General features: G+C 46.1%; 1 protein-coding gene across 1 annotated transcript; it reads right to left on the bottom strand.

The window, feature by feature from the left end:
• rsph1 (radial spoke head component 1) lies at positions 1 to 19,697 on the bottom strand. Its single transcript, XM_055645276.1, has 8 exons — positions 19,534 to 19,697; positions 18,957 to 19,070; positions 17,687 to 17,792; positions 12,941 to 13,031; positions 10,730 to 10,865; positions 8,809 to 8,880; positions 3,724 to 3,823; positions 1 to 634 (listed from the first exon to the last, which is right to left on the bottom strand). The coding sequence occupies exons 1-8, from the start codon at positions 19,585 to 19,587 to the stop codon at positions 234 to 236; spliced, it is 1,074 nt and encodes a 357-aa protein (XP_055501251.1). The 5' UTR covers positions 19,588 to 19,697; the 3' UTR covers positions 1 to 233.
• Positions 19,698 to 19,997: the final 300 nt, after the last annotated feature.

Here is a 19,997-nt window from a genome sequence, read left to right as displayed (position 1 = left end):
ACCTTTACAACCAACATTTATTTTTCAGAAAATTAACTTGGACGGGATATTGATTCCACTCTACCGCACGTGTTAAACCACCTCCAGTACAATCAGTCAAATCTATTTCTATGAATTTTTAAACTGTTGTGAATTGTTCAGTGTTACCAGCTAGTGTGTGAATGATTTAGCTGGCCTGGTCCATGAAGCTCACACTGCACAAGTAAGCCATTTCCTCTTCACAGCCCCGTTCTTCAGCCTTCCCCAGGAGCAGTTTCTGCAACTGCATCACCAGCTTCCTCCGTGGCAGGGTTGTCATCCTCAGCGAGTGGCTCGTTGGTAATATCCCCACCAGCCTCAGTCTCAGCGGGTTCGGCTGCCGGAGCCTCCAACTCGGCAATATCTGCCACAGCTGATTCTGCCCCATCGGCATCCGCCGTGGATTGGCCTAAAATGCTGGAGGCATCTCCGTCAGGGTCCGGTGCGGCTAGGGCAGCACCCTCTGTCTCAGGAGCTTCGGTATCCGGCACATCTGCTGCGGCAGCCTTTGCCTCTTCAGCAGCCTTTGCCTCTTCAGCAGCCTTTGCCTCTTCAGCAGCCTTTGCCTCTTCTGCAGCTTTCTCTTCTGCCTCCTTTGTCATTTCAGTCTTAAATGCTGGAAAAGTAAATTGAGGCAGCTCGTTAAAATACTGTAGGTGGGAATTGTGTACCATGTCCGTACCCTATATCTGGCTTTACTCAGATAGGCACAGACACAAAATAAAACAGCTGGTAGATCAGTCCATCAAACAAGTTGGTTTATCAAAGGCCTTAGCGATGTACATTGGGAAACAGTGTGAGCAAGCCCAAACTGCTTCAATAAGCTATAGTAACCACAACATTTTTATATCCACATGACACGTTGGTTACTGGTGGTGTTGAAATAAATCATTAATCAATGTCTCTGTAGTCTTCCATCTTTGTCTTTCCACTGAGTTAACTTTAATCTTTCCTTTCCTGTTGTTTTGAAACTCTCCCTCCCATTTACAGTATCTAACAAGTAGATAACATAAATGTCTAGTTTCTACTGGCTAGATGGCGCCCCCTTGTTAAAAGAGACCGTTCATTCGCCTTTGGGAGACTTGCCTGCTAAACACAGCGATGAAGGTTGCAACCGATAAGCATGGGACAGAACTGCAAATGACAATGCCCCCTCAATAGATAACGAAGGCTGTTTTTCAGCAGAGTGTTTCAGCTTTGCACCAGGGGGCGCCACACGATGGCAGCCTCGCCAACAGTCTGTCTGTCTTTTTGTTTTGTTTTTTGTTTTTTATAATGTGTTTTAAAAGTTTGTGTTAATGTTCTCTGGTTTGTTTTATGTGTGGGGTGGGGGAAACTTTTTTTCAATCCCATACCCTGCCGGAGATGAGATTGTTTTCCCGATCGTATCTCCAGTCGCTGTGTGGCCTAACATCATGGAGCTGGAGGCCTTGCTTGGGGCTGACTTTGAGCCCCACCGCGGGGACGTGGATTTACCATCAGAACCGATCCCCTTGCCTGGGATCTACGCTCCAACCGCGGCCTGCGGATTTCAACATCGCGGAGCTCGCAGTCTCGGGTAGAGACTGATGTCGGGAAGCTCCAGTTGCAGAAGGTTTCGACCAGACCCGACCCGGGGTAGATCGCCCGGTGCGGGGGAGCTGAGATCCCCCCGATGCAGGAACTTGATCGCCCCGACACGGGGGGCCTGCTGCCGGCTACGGGAGTCAAGATCGTCCCGTCAACGGAAGGCTCGAGGGCCCCAACCGGGGGAGAACAAGGGGAAGAGATTGAAAATTTTTTTCGCCTTCCATCACAGTGTGGAATGTGGAGGAGTCACTGTGGTGGATGTTTATGCTAAAATGTATTTTGTATGTTTTGTTGCTTTTTGATGTATGACAAATCAAATTTCTCATATGTTGCAAAACGTACTTGGCTAAAAGTATGATTATGGTTGTTATGATTATGATTATTCTGACTACATTCTTGGCCATCAGGTTTCCCCAGTCTCTGAGTTTGCAGCTTTAACCATATTATAACCTACTCATCTTCCTTATAATTCTCAAAATTCCTGACAACAAATACTATTGATTGTTTGTGGTGATGTTTTACAAGTGTCTCCCTCTGGATATTAGTGGGAGTCAGGAACGACATCTATACCCTGCTATGACAAGATTGTTAGCAGGTCACACAGAGCGAGGAGAATGTGAGGAGAATCATCTTCCCGACTGTCACCCGACTCTTAAATTTATCACTGACTTTATCTTGGACTCTATAATAAGCGAAGGTTGTATTCCCGATCTCCCAATGAACTTTGCTGTGACCCTAACTCCACGGGACAGACAGCATCTCTGGAGAAAAGGAATAGGTGAAGTTTCAGGTCGAGACCCTTCTTCAGACCTGGCATGCAAAAGGGTCTCAACCCGACAAGTCACCTGTTCCTTCTCTCCGGTTCTCTGGATACTTTCAAGAGAGAGCTTGATAGGTCTCTTACAGATAGTGGAGTGAGGGGATATGGGGAGAAGGCAGGAACGGGGTACTGATTGTGGCTGATCAGCCATGATCACATTGAATGGCGACTCGAAGGGCCGAATGGCCCCCTCCTGCACCTATTGTCTATTGAATCAAAGTCCTTGGACTCTAGTGTTTGCTTAGATCCATAGTGTGTGAGAAGGAACTGCAGATGCTGGGTTAAACCGAAGATAGACACAAAAAGCTGTAGTAACTCAGTAGGATAGGCAGCATCTCTGGAGAGAAGGAATGGGTGACGTTTTGGGTCAAGACCCTTCTTTAGACTGAAAGGTCGCCCATTCCTTCTCTCCAGAGATGCTGCCCTGACCCGCTGAGTTGCTCCAGCATTTTGTGTCTACCTGTGGAAACAAGTTCCGTGCTCTCACCACTGTCTAAATTAAGGTGTCCTCCGGAGTTTACGGATAAATTTTTATCTGGCTACATAAAATGATCAAGACTTATGTGGGGGAGGGGGGCAGGGTAAGGGGGAAACCGTTTCCCAGTCTCTTCCTGGCGGTAACGCGACTATTTCTCCGAGTCGCGTCCTCGCCCCCCCCACCTCGCGGCCTACCAGCTGGATCGGAGCGGCCTTTCCTGCCGGGGACCGGGAACCGGACCAGGGCTGCTACAGCGGCGGCGCAGCGCTGGAGTCACCGCGGAGCGGGCGATGCCTACCTGGGTCGCCGTTTGGAGCTCCGGAGCGTTAGGCCGTTGCTCCAACATCGAGGAGCTCTGGTGCGGAGAGCTTCCAACGCGGGCGGCGCTGAACGGCATCGTGGAGACCTGGGGCACCTTGCAGAGGGTCTCCAGCAGCAGTCTCCACCCGGCACGGCCTGCGGACTTTGGAAGCCGCAGACTCCGGTAGGAGGGGGCCGACTCTGTGTCCACGCCGCTGAGGACGTCCCGCAGCCCCGACGTCAGACTTTTAATACCCCGGCGAGCGGTCCTGAACATCGGGCCGCCCGTAGCGGCAACTGTGGAGGGCTTGGGGAGACCCTGACCACGGGGAATAGTGGAGGAAGAAGACTGACTTTGGTGCCTTCCCACACAGTGGGGAACTTTGATTCTGCTGTGTGGGGATGTTTTATGTCAAACCCTATAGTGTGTTGTGTCCTGTTGATTTTTATTGTATGGCTGTATGGGAATTCATTTCACTGTGCCATCAGGCACACGTGACAATTAAATCTATCTTGAATCTTGAATCTTGAGACTCACATGGTGAATACTTGGTCAATCCTGTGATCTTCTCTGCCTTCCACTTCAGGACAGTCATAGTTACAGCTTCTTCCTCCTCTACCTCTTCTTCAGTTTTGTCCTGTTGCAGAGAGAATGGTTTGAGTAACGGTCCCGCTCTTTGTAATATGTATCCAAAGCTCTGCTGTTGTATTGTGTTGCACAGTAACAACACTTCATGGAGCACTGAGCTGTTGATGGTCTTGGTTCCCTCCCAGTTTAATACTCTCTCCTTTCCAGCTTTCAACCCCTTCATGATCCAGATATTTATTCTGACCCTGACCTCACATACATTCCCCACCGTCACCACAAGTTCATGTTCTAGGAGCAGAATTACAGTGGCTTGCAAAAGTTTTCATACCCCTTGAACCTTTCCACATTTTGTCACGTTACAACCACAAACGTAAATGTATTTTATTGGGATTTTATGTGATAGGCCAACTCAAAGTGGTGCATAATTGTGAAGTGGAAGGAAAATGATATATGGTTTTCAAATTTTTTTACAACTAAAAAACTGAAAAGTGTGGCGTGCAAAAGTATTCAGCCCCCCTGAGTCAATACTTTGTAGAACCACCTTTCGCTGCAATTACAGCTGCAAGTCTTTTGGGGTATGTCTCTACCAGCTTTGCACATCTAGAGACTGAAATTTTTGCCCATTCTTCTTTGCAAAATAGCTCAAGCTCAGTCAGATTGGATGGAGAGCGTCTGTGAACAGCAATTTTCAAGTCTTGCCAGAGATTCTCAATTGGATTTAGGTCTGGACTTTGACTGGGCCATTCTAACACATGAATATGCTTTGATCTAAACCATTCCATTGTAGCTCTGGCTGTATGTTTAGGGTCCTTGTCTTGCTGGAAGGTGAACCTCCGCCCCAGTCTCAACTCTTTTGCAGACTCTAACAGGTTTTCTTCCAAGATCGCCGTGTATTTGGCTCCATCCATCTTCCCATCAACTCTGACCAGCTTCCCTGGCCCTGCTGAAGAAAAGCATCCCCACAGCATGATGCTGCCACCACCATGTTTCACAGTGGGGATGGTGTATTCAGGGTGATGTGCAGTGTTAGTTTTCCGCCACACATGGCGTTTTGCATTTAGGCCAAAAACTTCAATTTTGGTCTCATCTGACCAGAGCACCTTCCTCCACATGTTTGTTGTGTCCCCCATATGCCTTGTGGCAAACTGCAAACGGGACTTCTTATGGCTTTTTTGCAACAATGGCTTTCTTCTTGCCACTTTTCCATAAAGGCCCGATTTGTGGAGTGCACGACTAATAGTTGTCCTGTGGACAGATTCTCCCACCTGAGCTGTGGATCTCTGTAGCTCCTCCAGAGTTACCATGGGCCTCTTGGCTGCTTCTCTGATCAATGCTCTCCTTGCCCGGCCTGTCAGTTTAGGTGGATGGCCATGTCTTGGTAGGTTTGCAGTTGTGCCATACTCTTTCCATTTTCGGATGAACAGTGCTCCGTGAGATGTTCAAAGCTTGGGATATTTTTTCATAACCTAACCCTGCTTTAAACCTCTCCACAACTTTATCCCTGACCTGTCTGGTATGTTCCTTGGGCTTCATGATGCTGTTTGTTCACTCATGTTCTCTAACAAACATCTGAGGCCTGCACAGAACAGCTGTATTTATACTGAGATTAGATTACACACAAGTGGACTCTATTTACTAATTAGGTGACTTCTGAAGGCAATTGGTTGCACTGGATTTTATTTAGGGGTATCAGAGTAAAGGGAGCTGAATACATTTGCACGCCACACTTTTCAGTTTTTTATTTGTAAAAAAATTTGAAAACCATGTATCATTTTCCTTCCACTTCACAATTATGCGCCACTTTGTGTTGGTCTATCACATAAAATCCCAATAAAATACATTTAAGTTTGTGGCTGTAACGTGACAAAATGTGGAAAAGTTCAAGGGGTATGAATACTTTTGCAAGCCACTGTAGGCTATTCGGCCCATCAAATCTCCTCCGCCATTCAATCATGGCTGATCTGTCCTTCCCTCTCAACCCCATTCTCCTGCATTCTCCCCATAATCCCTGACACCCGCACTAATCAAGAATCTGTCAATCTCTGCCTTAAAAATATCCATCGACTTGGCCTCTACAGCCGTCTATGGCAAATAATTCCATAGATTCACCACTCTCTGACTAAAGAAATTCCACCTCATCTACTTTCTAAAGGTACAGCCTTTTATTCTGAGGCTACTGCTTCTGGTCCAAGACTCTCCCATTAGTGGAAACATCCAATAGGCCTTTCACTAATAACTTTCAATGAGGTCCCCCTCATCCTTCTAAACTCCAGCGAGTACAGGCCCAGTCCTATCATATATTAACCTAATCTCCCTCTCAATGTAGCACCTCCCTCGCATCCACCTTCCCAGGTGCAATGCAGCTTGTTCAAGAGCAGCAACCTTAGAATGTGCCCCAACACACCACTCAACACCAATAGCTGGCACCACACAGAGCCATGAGCATGGGGAAACATCCACAATGGGGCTGAGAAAATGAGAAAGTCATATCGCAGTTTAGACTAAAAGCAAACGCTTGCTGGGATTTCATGCAGACCGAGACAGAGTGCAGGGAGCTGGGGTTGGAAGGTGATGCATTCAAGGTGGTTCACACGGTCTCCCTCAACCAGTACAACCACTCCTCCCTCTCATTCATCAGCGACTCATGCAAAAACACGGGGAGATCCACTGCAAACAATCACATGCTGGACTAGCCTCGGGCTGAAGCATGGGTTCTGTGGTGAACGCGCTCAGGGAGGCTGAACTGGAAGCCGCCTCTTTTAAGCCCTTAATATTGCTCTTTTCAGAAACCTGGCAACAAGATAACCTAGTCAGCAAAGGTCAGACACGCATCTCCAGGGCGACTCACTTCCCACATCTCCCTTCTTGGCCCATCTTTAGGTCTGTTGTGGATGAATTGATTGGGTTCGATTGCTGGGAACTTGTTTTGTCTTGGCAGCATGTTCAGCACAGACATTGTGGGCCGAAGGGCCTGTTCTTGTACTGTTCTGTTCTGTTCTCTGCTCAATGATTCACTTTCTGGGATCTGGGCATTGCTAATTGGCCTGAGGGAAGGTTGTGGTGGAGCCACCTTCTTTTGCACTGCTGGTCGTGCCCTCACGGAGATTTAGACTTTAGACTTTAGAGATACAGTGCAAAAACAGGCCGATCAGCCCATCAAGACTGCACTGACCAGCAATCACACCATACATTAACACTATCCTATACACTAGGTACAATTTTCAATTTTACTGAAGCCAATTAACCTACAAACCTCCACGTCTTTGGAGTGTGGGTGGAAACTGGAGCTCCCAGAAAAGCCCATACATGTCACGGGGAGAGCGTACAAACTCTGTACAGACCGTAGTCAGGATCGAACCCAGGTCTCTGGCACTGCAAGTCAGCAGCTCTACCGTGCTGCCCCAGAGATAGGGATGTTTTTGGAGCCAGCTCTTCCTCAAGCTAAGCACAAGGTGCTGGAGGAACTCGGCAGGTCAGGCAGCATCCGTAGACCGAATGGATAGGTGGCGTTTTGGGTTGGAAACAGTCTTCAGACTTTTGACGGCTGTACAAGTCATTGGTGACACCACACTATTGGAAGGATGTTGGAAAGGGTCCAGGACTGGACGTGAGCTCGAGTTGTCAGGAGAAGGGCGGAGAGGCTGGGAGTTTTTTCTTTGGACATAGGAGGCTGAGGTGTACAAGATGATGAGGCATGGATAAAATGAACACTCACAGTCTTTTTCCCAGAGTAGTGGATTCTAAAACTAAAGGGTATAAAAGAAATCCCCAAATTGAATGCCGACAGAAGCATTCTGCTCCCGGTGAATTAGATGTTTATAAATACATAGATGCACGAGCAAAATGTTGGGAATGCCAGAAATCTGAAATAAATACGGAGAATGCTGAGTGGGGAGATACACAGGGTTAACGTTTCAGGTGATAACTTTTCTATTACAGTTCTACACAGGCCTTGAGAAAAACACAAAGAGCTGGAGGAACTCAGTGGATTAGGCAGCTGGAGGGGATGGACAGACGACGTTTTTGAGGAACCACAACATTATCTGTCCTGTTTTATGATCGGAGATAATCCTTCACTGTCCACGAAACCACCAATTTTCATGTCATCTGTAAACTTACCAACCTTGCCACCTACATTCATATCCAAAATGGTTGTTATAAATAACAAACAGTTTAGTGCGGTTCTGAATTCAGTGTGGATCCTGCCAACCCTGCTCTCTGTTCTACGAGGAATGGAAAGCTCAAACAAGTCAACATTTATCACAATGTTATTCCTGCCATTGGTGCCAGGGCAATGGCCTGGTTTTGTGTCTTTATCCTTGCGAGTGATTTGATTCCCCGATTCACTTTTATAATAATAATAATAATAATAATTTTATTTATAGAGCACTTTAAAAACAAACATAGCTGCAACAAAGTGCTGTACATCACTAATCATTGACAAAAAAGTTAATACACACCAAAAATAACAATCAAAAGAAATAGTAGGAAAAGACATGTAAAATAAAGAAACATCAAAAACACCACAAACAGAAGCAAAGCCTCAGGCATGCTCAAAAGCCAGGGAGTACAAATGTGTTTTAACACTGGATTTGAAGATGGACAGTGAGGGGGCCTGTCTGATGTGCAACGGCAGGGTGTTCCAGAGTGCCGGAGCAGCAACAGAGAAGGCTCTATCCTCTCTGAGCCTCCGACTAGACCTCGGTACCTCCAGGAGCAGCTGACCAGCTGACCTGAGGGACCGGGCAGGAGCGTAAGGGTGGAGCAGCTCAGAGAGGTAAGGCGGGGCGAGCCCATTCAGAGATTTAAAAACAAATAACAGTATCTTAAAATGAACTCGAAAGTGCACTGGGAGCCAGTGGACGGAGGCCAGAATTGGCGATATGTGCTCCCTCTTTCGAGTCCCTGTTAAAAGGATATTCCTGAAGAATCTGATTACTTCAATGACCACAGATTACAAATGCATCTACTTAAACAAGTTTTAATCATAAACGCCATAACATCCTGCCATGGAATGTTATCACTGGGGTTTACCTGTTCTATCTGAATATATTCACCATGTTGCTCACATCCAAAGTCAAAGATGTATTTTCCTGGACCCGTCGGCTGCAGAGATATGGAAAGAGAAATCTTAGGCAACCTCAAAACGGCAGAAATATTTCAGCATTAGACAATAGACAATAGACAATAGGTGCAGGAGTAGGCCATTCGGCCCTTCGAGCCAGCGCCACCATTCAATGTGACCATGGCTGATCATCATTAGATTGCGTTATTGGTCCAAGCTGGCTCTCATTCCTTTGCATCCTGACATGGCCTTCTCCATCATTGTCTCCTTCTACCTTCATCCCGTTAAATGGGATGCTCTGCTGCAGGTCTCAGCCACTCCATATCGGAACAAGTTCCATATTCTGACTGCTACCCGGGTTAAGAAGGTTCTCCTGGATCCACTCATGGATTGACTATTTCTGACATGCATCTAAGAGGAGGGAGCAGTGCAGGAGTGGTGTACCATGGCTGTTCACCCTCCAACCTCACAATGGAATTTCTGGGCATTATTGTTTCACTTCAACATGACATGCACCACCTGTGGAACCACATTTCCCATCCACCATCAGATGATAGTTAAAGCCAACTGAGGAATTATGTTCAACCTTTGCAATAATTGAGTCATGTTTCAAGAAGTATATTTACATGGATCCTTTTGAAGATCATTGCACTTTCCCAGATTTACTTCTGTTAGAAAGCTTAGACCCCAAGACCATGGCCAATTCCGAGCCTCACAAGCATTGTGATAGGCCTTTGGTACAAAGCCTCAATTATGTTGCTCAGATTTGTCCATGTTCAGGAAGTAAATTTCTGGCCACGTTCCAAATCAGTTTGATAAGTAACCGGGTGAGGAAGCAACAGACTAGCCGGCACAGTGGCGCAGCCTTAAGCGCAGCTGTAAGTTGCTGCCTTACAGCGCAGGAGACAGGGGTTCGATCCCGACCACGGGGACCGTCTGTACGAAGTTTGTACGTTCTCCATGTAACTGTGAGGATTTTCTCTAAGATCTTCAGTTTCCTTCCACACTCCAAAGACGTACAGGTATGTAGGTTAATTGGCTTGGTAATTACATAGGCTCCGAGTGCATTGTATTATGTATGCAAGGGATCCAAATGCATAGTTTGATGTAAACAGGCTTCTTACATACTGCTACGTATAAACATGCTGTGGTTATGGGTTCCACTGCCTGGGACAAGGCTCATGGTATGTGGGCTCCACACTCTGTGCGCACCAGTCTGATGAATATTGCACAATACTCTGCACAGGCACATTCACTCCAGCTTCATTGTATAGTACACCCATCCCACATAGTTTCACACGCAGAGTCAATAGACAACAGGTGCAGGAGTAGAGGCCATTCGGCCCTTCGAGCCAGCACCGCCATTCAATGTGATCATGGCTGATCATCCACAATCAGTACCCCGTTCCTGCCTTCTCCCCATATCCCCTGACTCCGCTATCTTCGAGAGCCCTATCTAGCTCTCTCTTGAAAGTGTCCAGAGATCCGGCCTCCACCGCCCTCTGAGGCAGAGGATTCCACAGACTCACCACTCTCTGTGTGAAAAAGTGTTTCCTCGTCTCCATTCTAAATGGCTTACCCCTTATTCTTAAACTGTGGCCCTTGGTTCTGGACTTCCCCAACATCTGTAACATGTTTCCTGCCTCTAGCGTGTCCAAACCCTTAATAATCTTATATGTTTCAATAAAATCCTCTCTCATCCTTCTAAACTCCAGAGTGTACAAGCCCAGCCGCTCCATTCTCTCAGCATATGACAGTCCCGCCATCCCGAGAATTAACCTTATATTAGTCTTACGCAGGTGAGAAAGTACACGTTCTGCTGGGACCACCACGTGGTAAGGTGAGATGCCACATGGCCCAGGTACGTGGCGAGGCATGGTTGGTACTTACGTTGTTATTCAGAAAACTGCCCTGGTATCGGTGATTGAGGTGAATGAGCTCTCCAGCCTCCACTTGTTTTCCATGAACCCAGTTTCCAACGTATTTAGATCCTGTAATGACATACAGATAGGTCCCCTCACCGTGTCTGGTGAAGAAACACACAATTGGCATGCTTAGATAGTCTTAAAGGACTGACTTTCGGGATGCCACGTCATGCAAGGTCTTTATTTACTCTGTTATATTTCCATGGGCCATTCAGAATGGTGTCGGTTTTATTTTAGTTTTCTAAGCACACCAACATCATTCACAAGGTAGACAAAAATGCTGGAGAAACTCAGTGGATGAGGCAGCATCTATGGAGCGAAGGAAATAGGCAACGTTTCGGGTCAAAGCCCTTCGGTTTTCCAGCATCTGCAGTTCTTTCTTAAACATCATTCACAAAGTGGCTTAGGGGAATCTCCCAGTAAGTGACAGTCTCATTCTAAGTTGCAAGCTCCCAAGTTCTATCTCCAACCTGTGTTCATTACTGACGATTTTAATATTTTATACAAACACCTTAATCAAAGTAACCCACAATGGATTTGTGAAGGGAAAGGAATTACTGTCAAAACTAACGATTTTTTTTAATGAAGATACGTCAAATGGAGTAGAGACGGACATAACTGTGGGCATTATTTATATGGACCTGTGTAAGTATTTGGTAATGCTGATCAAAGCCTATTTGCTGAAGGTGTACTCATGAAAGCGAAGGCAAGTTGGGGAATGATAGATTAGTGTTGTTGTTGGGTTCTCTGTGAGTACATAGTTAAGCAGCCTCCGACTTGATTAGTATTTGGGTGGGAGATGACTTGGGAATAGCGTCACAGAATCATAGAGACTTACAGCACAGGACCAGGCCCTTTGGCTCATCAAGTGCGTGCCTGCTGTCGACCACCCATTGACACTAATCTAACATTAATTACATTTTATTCTCTCCAGATTCTCCCATCCCAGATCCTATCACTCAGCTACAGAGGGTTTCTTACAGCGACCAATTCACCTCCCAACCTGCACGACCTTGAGATGTGGGAGGAAACTGGGGCACCAGGAATCCACACAGAAAGCACCTGAGGTCAGGATTCAACCTGTTTATCTGGTGCTGTGGGTAGTGGTTCACTGCACCACCCAGTCTCAGGTGCAGTGTGCATGCTGCCTGGGGAAACCAATAATCCTATTGGCAAATTGTGTTGATGCCTCAATCTGCAGGAGAGTCTCAATCGCATACGTAAACCTTAAAAAACGGTTGAGTGCCAGAAGCCTAAAGGATAAAGGGAGGTGCACAATTAACAGCATTGAACTAAAGGAATTCATGAGGGGCTGCATTGGTTTAGTTTACTTTAATTTAGCAGATACAGCCTGGAAACAGGCCCTTCAGCCCACAGAGTCCACACTGATCGTCGATCACTCATACACCAGTCCTATCCTACTCACTAGGGACAATTGACCCACAAACCTGCACTTCTCTGGGATGTGGGAGGAAACCAAAGCATCCGGAAAAAAACTCCACTCAGTCACAGGGAGAAGGTACAAACTCCGTCCAGACAGCACCTGTAGTTAGGATCGAACCCGAGTAACTGGTGCTGTGAGGCAGCAATTCAACCAGTGTGCCACTTTGCTGCACAACTATTGGGACAACTGTTCATATTTATACACAACTTAGATAATAGGCTGGAAAAGTATGTGACCAATATAGTTGGCATTCTAAACACAGTTAATGGAAACATTAAATTAGAGAGAAATTACTAGATTCAGTGATGAGAACATGTGGAAAATGAATTTCAGGCAGGCAGAATGAAGCCATTATTTTTAGTGATACTATGGCAATCACCTCATTCCTGGCCAGCTACAGGTTACAGTGCAGTATTGTATGGGGCTGGTGGCAATTCTGCCAACACATATTATCCTGCCCATCTCAGAACCCTTCAAGAGAGAGTTAGATAGGGCTCTTAAAGATAACGGATTCAGGGGATATGGGGAGAAGGCAGGAACGGGGTACTGATTGGGGATGATCAGCCATGATCACATTGAATGGCGGTGCTGGCCCAAAGGGCCGAATGGCCTACTCCTGCACCTATTGTCCAAAAAAAACAACCCAATGAGGGAATGCGCAAAGATTCTTCTTGGAGTTTGCTACTCGCCCTCCACCACCCTGCAGCATTTTGTGACGTGACTTTGGCTTACCTTTGGTGAGCAAGCCATTCCCCACTGTAGGAATCGCCGTTTGGATAGAAGTAACTGCCTTCTCCATGCCGTTGATCATTTGCCCAACTTCCTGCATCATCACAGATAGAAAACTATCAGTTTCCAAACAGAAGGTCATTAGAAAGAAATGAAGCTTGAGATTGATTGGATGCATTATGTGTCTTGTCATTGTGTACCTTTGTTCATCAGCAATGTAGCTTGGCCGTTGTGGGACTGACCCTTCACCACTGCGGTCCTGTCCCTGTGTTAAACACTCTTCAATAAAACAGGAATTACCCTGATAGTGAGCCTTCATCAGAATGTTACCTCGGTAAAGCACTCCTGTTTGATCGACAGACCCCTCGATGCTGCAATCTCTTTTCTGAGTGATTAACAGCCTGTTGACATGGTGACCCCCTGTCATTATGTGATTGGCACCATGATACTGCGGTCACATCATGGTGTGTCTGACACCATGATAGTGTGACCCCGTCAGTGTGTGAAAGGCCAGCACGGTGATGCAGCGGTAGAGTTGCTGCCTCACAGCGCCGGAGACCCGGGTTCGATCCTGACTATGGCTGCTGTCTGTATGGAGTCTGCATGTTCTCCCCGTGACCTGCGTGGGTTTTCTCCAGGATCGCCGTTTTCCTCCCACACTCCAAAGACGTACAGGTTTGTAGTTTAATGGCTTGGTATCATTGTAAATTGTCACTAGTGCATAGGATAGTGTAAATGTGCGGGGATCGCTGGTCGGCGTGGACTCGGTGTTCTACAAACAAAATCACAATAGTAAGACTCCGTCATTGTGTGATTGACACCCTGATGTCAAGAGACAAGATTTATTGTCATGTGTCCCAGATAGGACAATGAAATTCTTGCTTGCTGCAGCACAACAAAATATTGTAAGCATAATTCAGAACAGTTCAGTGTGTCTATATACCATAGACCATATATATACGCATAAATAAACAAATAAAGTGCAATAGGCTGTTATAGTTCAGAGTTTGATGTCGTGTTTAACAGCCTGATGGCTGTGGGGAAGAAGCTGTTCCTGAATCTGGATGTTCCAGATTTCAAGCTTCTTCCCGATGGCAACGGAGAGATGAGTGTGTGGCTAGGATGGTGTGGGTCTTTGATGATGTTGGCAGCCTTTTTGAGTCCAGCCCCTACCTGGTCTAATAGTACAGCCCTGTTGCTTGACCCTATCACTGTGTAACTGACCAAATGCAAGCAGCAGTAGTCCATTTGTCTCCTCACAACTGCCCAGCCATTTAATGAGATCAGAGTGATATTTCACTGCTGCACCTCTTTGCTGCTGGAATCCCTGAATTTCTTTAATAGACAGAGATCTTCAGTTCTCCCTTTTGATGGCACTCAGCAACCATGCCTCCACAGCCCTCGTTGGTACAGGATTCCGCAAACCAATATCCTTCTGGGTGAAGTCATTTCTTCTCATCTTTGTCCTGAATACCCAACTCCTTCTTTTGAGACTAATTCGAGGCACCACAGCAAGGGGACAGGACAGGACAGCAGGGATCTCACCTGTCAGGCTTCATTACAATGTTCCTTCCTCTGAACTCTGGCGAGTACAGCCCAGTTTAAATTATACTCTGAATACAAATCCCCCTTACCGGGGGCTGGAATCAATCTGGGGAACCTTTGCTGCACTCCCTTGTATATTAAAACATTCTTCCTCATCAATGAAGATCAGACCTGCTGTGTCACTAGGGCACTATATCATTGCAGTCAGTCATCTTTACTCTGTTACTCAAATCCTCCTGCAATTTTGGTGTTGTCTGCAAACTTACGAGTCAACCCATCTTCATTTATGCCCAAGTCATGGAATGATACAGTGTGGAAACAGGCCCTTCGGCCCAACTTGCCCACGCCGGCCAACATGTCCCAAAGGCTACACTAGTCCCATATGCCTGCGCTTGGTCCATATCCCTCCAAACCTGTCCTATCCATGTATCCATGTATCAGTCTGAAGAAGGGTTTCAGCCCGAAACATTACCTATTTCCTTCGCTCCATAGATGCCGCTGCACCCGCTGAGTTTCTCCAGCATTTTTGTGTACCTTCAATTTTCCAGCATCTGCAGTTCCTTCTTGAACACTATCCATGTACCTGTCTGTCTCTTAAACAATGGATAGTCCCAGCCTCAACTACCTCCTCCGGCAGCTTGTTCCATACGCCCACCACTCGGATTCATAGAAACATAGAAACATAGAAATTAGGTGCAGGAGTAGGCCATTCGGCCCTTCGAGCCTGCACCGCCATTCAATATGATCATGGCTGATCATCCAACTCAGTATCCCGTACCTGCCTTCTCTCCATACCCCCTGATCCCCTTAGCCACAAGGGCCACATCTAACTCCCTCTTAAATATAGCCAATGAACTGGCCTCAACTACCCTCTGTGGCAGAGAGTTCCAGAGATTCACCACTCTCTGTGTGAAAAAAGTTCTTCTCATCTCGGTTTTAAAGGATTTCCCCCTTATCCTTAAGCTGTGACCCCTTGTCCTGGACTTCCCTAACATCGGGAACAATCTTCCTGCATCTAGCCTGTCCAACCCCTTAAGAATTTTGTAAGTTATTACAAATTATTCACGTAAGTTATTCCTATTGTCTTTTCCCCTTCACCTTGAACCCATGTCCTCTGGTCCTCGATTCCCCTACTCTGGGCAAGGGACTCTGTACATCTACAGTACCTGATCTATTCCTCTCATGATTTTGTACACTAATGTTATTTATACACATATCATTTATACACATCACAAACCCTGTGGAACTCCATGTGTAGGAAAGAACTGCAGATGCTGGTTTACATCGAAGATAGACACAAAATGCTGGAGCAACTCAGCGGGGCAGGCAGCATCTCCGGAGAGAAGGAATATGTGACGTTTCGGGTCCAGACCCTTCTTCAGACTGAAGATTCCGAAAAAGGGCCTCGACCCTTTACAGAGTTGATGTGGACAAGCTTTTCCCTTTGAGAATAGGGAAGATTCAAACAAGAGGACATGACTTCAGAATTAAGGGACAGAAGTTTAGGGGTAATATGAGGGGGAACTTCTTTACGCAGAGAGTGGTGGCGGTGTGGAATGAGCTCCCAGTGGAAGTGGTGGAGGCAGGTTCATTGGTATCATTTAAAAATAAATTGGATAGGCATATGGATGAGAAGGGAATGGAGGGTTATGGTATGAGTGCAGGCAGGTGGGACTAAGGGGAAAAGAAAAATTTGTTCGGCATGGACTTGTAGGGCCGAGATGGCCTGTTTCCGTGCTGTAATTGTTATATGGTTATATGGTTATATGACCCGAAACGTCACCCATTCCTTCTCTCCTGAGAAGCTGCCCGTCCCGCTGAGTCACAGGCCTCCAGCTGGAATGATTACCATTCACCACTACCCTCTGTCTTTTATGGGTGACGCAGTTCTGAATCTATACCTCTAAGTCACTATGGATTCCATGCATCCTAATCGTTTAGATTTGTCATGAAGTCCATTTAGATTTGGCATGAACAAAATGCCTTACCAATTAAATGTCATTCCCCAATATAAATTATTCTTGCCTTGGTCCATAAGTGGCACAAATTAATTTTGACTAACCTTTTTCTTTTTACATAAAAGATCTTGCACACAGATTCAGATTCAACTTTAATTGTCATTGTCAGTGTACAGTACAGAGACCACAACATGCAGTAGTAGTTATTGATGGAGTCATAACTGGATTTACACTGCCAAATGATAACTCTGCATTTCAACTTAGAGCTTAGAGATACAGCATGGAAAGAGGCCCGTTGGCCCACCAATTCAACACTGACCATCGTTCACCCACGCACTAGTTCATTGCCCTACACAATAGGGGGAATTTATACAAGCCAATTAACCTACAGATCTGCATGGCTTTGGGATGTGGCAGAAAACCAGAGCAGCCGGGGAAATGCATTTCGTTGTCTCTGTACTGTACACTGTACTGTACACTGACAATGACAATTAAAATTGAATCTGAATCTGAAATCGAAAGTGATCTCAGGTAGAAAGTGCAAACTCCGCACAGTTATCGCCCATAGTCAGGATTGAACCCGGGTCTTATGTGAGTGGCTGAGGTCTATAGACAATAGGTGCAGGAGTAGGCCATTCGGCCCACCGAGCCAGCACCACCATTCAATGTGATCATGGCTGATCATCCCCAATCAGTACCCCGTTCTTGCCTTCTCCCCATATCCCCTGACTCTGCTATTTTTAAGAGCCCTATCTAGCTCTCTCTTGAAAGCATCCAGATAACCTGCCTCCACCGCCCTCTGAGGTAGAGAATTCCACAGACTCACCACTCTCTGTGAGAAAAAGTGTTTCCGTGTCTCCGTTCTAAATGGCTTACTCCTTATTCTTAAACTGTGGCCCCTGGTTCTGGACTCCCCCAACATCGGGAACATGTTTCCTGCCTCTAGCGTGTCCAAACCCTTAACAATATTATATGTTTCAATGAGAGTCCCTCTCATCCTTCTAAACACCAGAGTGTACAAGCCCAGCTGCTCCATTCTCTCAGCATATGACAGTCCCACCATCCCGGGAATTAACCTTGTGGATGTTGATTCTTGCTTCAGGTAAGAACACCGTTCGTTTCACCCTCTGGACTTTACTCATAGTCTCCAGCTTGGGCTAATGAAATACAATACTGTCTATTACTCTGCTGATTAATGCAGGCACAATTTATTACTCACTGTGTAATATCAGAGATGAAACATTACCTTCATACTTAGACCCATCTGGATAATAGAAGGTTCCCTGGCCGTGTTTTTTGTTCTGAGAATAATCTCCCACATAACGTGATCCATTCTTAAACCTGTATGTTCCCTGCAACATAAAGCGTAGTCTTAGAAATGGGACTGTGGTTTGCGGTCGGCACCAAGAGGGATGACTGTTGGTGTGACCGGGGCTCACCCAATGGTTTATGAATGGTCAGGCAGGCACCATAGACCAACACTCCAAACAGCAGACTAAATCCATATCAGGATGTGTTGTGTGCATCTGAATTGTGTGGTGGTGGGGGGAGAGTATTGTGTTGGAGTGGGATATAACGGGATGAAATATGTGGCTATCTGCTGGACTTTACTCCCATGCTGCATGGTGTCATGCTGCCCGCACAGTGTCTGCCGGTGCTTCTGTCATACATTAGGGTTACTTGTACACCTGGAGGAGGGGGGGGGGTCGCTGAGAACAAAGGGGGATCAATGGGGACTATAGACAATAGGTGCAGGAGTAGGCCAATTGGCCCTTTGAGCCAGCACCGCCATTCAATGTGATCATGGCTGATCATCCCCAATCAGTACCCCGTTCCTGCCTTCTCCCCATATCCCCTGACTCTGTTATCTTTAAGAGCCCTATCTAGCTCTCTCTTGAAGGGTTCTGAGATGGGCAGGATAATATGTGTTGGCAGAATTGCCACCAGCCCCACACATGACTGCACTGTAACCTGTAACTGGCCAGGAATGAGGTGATTGCCATTGTATCACTAAAAATAATGGCTTCATTCTGCCTGCCTGAAATTCATTTTCCACATGTTCTCATCACTGAATCTAGTAATTTCTCTCTAATCGGCCCTTTGAGCCAGCACCGCCATTCAATGTGATCATGGCTGATCATCCCCAATCAGTACCCCGTTCCTGCCTTCTCCCCATATCCCCTGACTCCGCTATCTTTAAGAGCTCGATCTAGCTAAGACTAAGTGGAATACTGTACTTGTGTTGGCGCACGATATAATAATAATAATAATATATTTTATTCTCATTGCACAGAGGTACAACGAGATTTGGTATGCTGCTTCCATCCAATGTAATAACTTAATTAGCTAAAAATTTAGACACCCAGAGAAACAAGATTTAAAAAAAAGTGGCAACTCTTTGCATATGTGTGTATGTAAAGCAAAGAATCTCACAGTGAAATGTCACATGTATGCGACAACCAAGTACCATCCATTGACATTAGTCACCTCAGTAGTGGTGATGGAGAGGTTCTTACCAGCCCGTGCCGTTTGCCGTTCTCATACAATCCTTCATACGTGTCCCCGTTGGGCAGGATCGCTTTGCCGTGTCCGTGCCGCTTATTTTCTGCATTCCGCTCACCTTCATATTCCTGGCAGAAGAACAACAGCAGAAGCAGGTCAAAACAGGGAAATGCTGGCCTGCACAGAATAAGGAGTGGGGAAGGGGGCTGAGAGGAAGCAAGGGAGAGAAACTGACTGTGAGAAAGAGGGAGATAATGAATGAAAATATAAAAATAAGAGGAGAGAGAGCGAGAGAAGGGAGGGGGGGGGGGAGGAGGAGTAATATAGTCAAGTCAAGTCACTTTTATTTCTATAGCACATTTAAAAAACAACTTTTGTTGGCCAAAGTGCTTTACATTGGTGGAGGTACTAATGTTTATACAACAGTGGTTCATAGATTAAATACATATAACACTACAGACATAAAGCCCTTGCTCAGAGGATGTCAAGAAAGGCTTGGGAGTAGAGATGAGTTTTAAGTCTCGACTTAAAGGAGTCGATGGAGGGGGCAGTTCTGATGGACAGTCGGGAATTAACACCGAATAAACTCACCCCTAAATAAGGGCCATGTTCTTCTTCCATCTCCTCAGATTCGGTCATCGACATTGTGCTGCTGTTTCAGGTGACCCTCAGCTGTCCAAAACCAGTTCCCCGAGATCACACTCTTTCTCGTCACAGCCTCTCTTCGGGACTTCACTCTTTGTCTTACTCTAGCCCTTTAACCACACGATGTTATTGTTATTTGTGGTTACACACACTAACCACCCCCCTTGATATTATATTAATATTAATCATTTTCTCCTTTTACCCCATCCCCGCCCTATCCACTCACGCATAGTCCCCAGCTCCCTCACTACTTGACTACCAGGTGCACATCACCTTACACAACTTTGCTTTCACCTATGTCCATCTATATTCAATCCCCTCAATCTTATCACCTCTCTATCCCTCAAGCACTGTTTTTTCCAATCACTACTCTATTTCAGTGGCAGGTTTTGACCATCTTTAATTTCTCA

This window comes from Leucoraja erinacea, chromosome 13 (genome assembly GCF_028641065.1).
Source record: "Leucoraja erinacea ecotype New England chromosome 13, Leri_hhj_1, whole genome shotgun sequence".
NCBI classification, from domain to species: Eukaryota; Metazoa; Chordata; class Chondrichthyes; order Rajiformes; family Rajidae; genus Leucoraja; species Leucoraja erinaceus.
The sequence above is the reverse complement of the archived record's forward strand: the minus strand, read 5'-3'. Positions and strand labels throughout refer to the sequence as shown.

Coding starts and splice junctions, on each gene's coding strand:
- rsph1 (XM_055645276.1), bottom strand. CDS start 19,587: ATGTCGATGACCGAATCTGAGGAGATGGAAGAAGAACATGGCCCTTAT. Junction 10,866..12,940: donor GAATGGCTTGCTCACCAAAG/GTAAGCCAAAGT, acceptor TTTCTTCACCAG/ACACGGTGAGGGGACCTATC. Junction 635..3,723: donor ATTGACCAAGTATTCACCAT/GTGAGTCTCAAG, acceptor TTACTTTTCCAG/CATTTAAGACTGAAATGACA.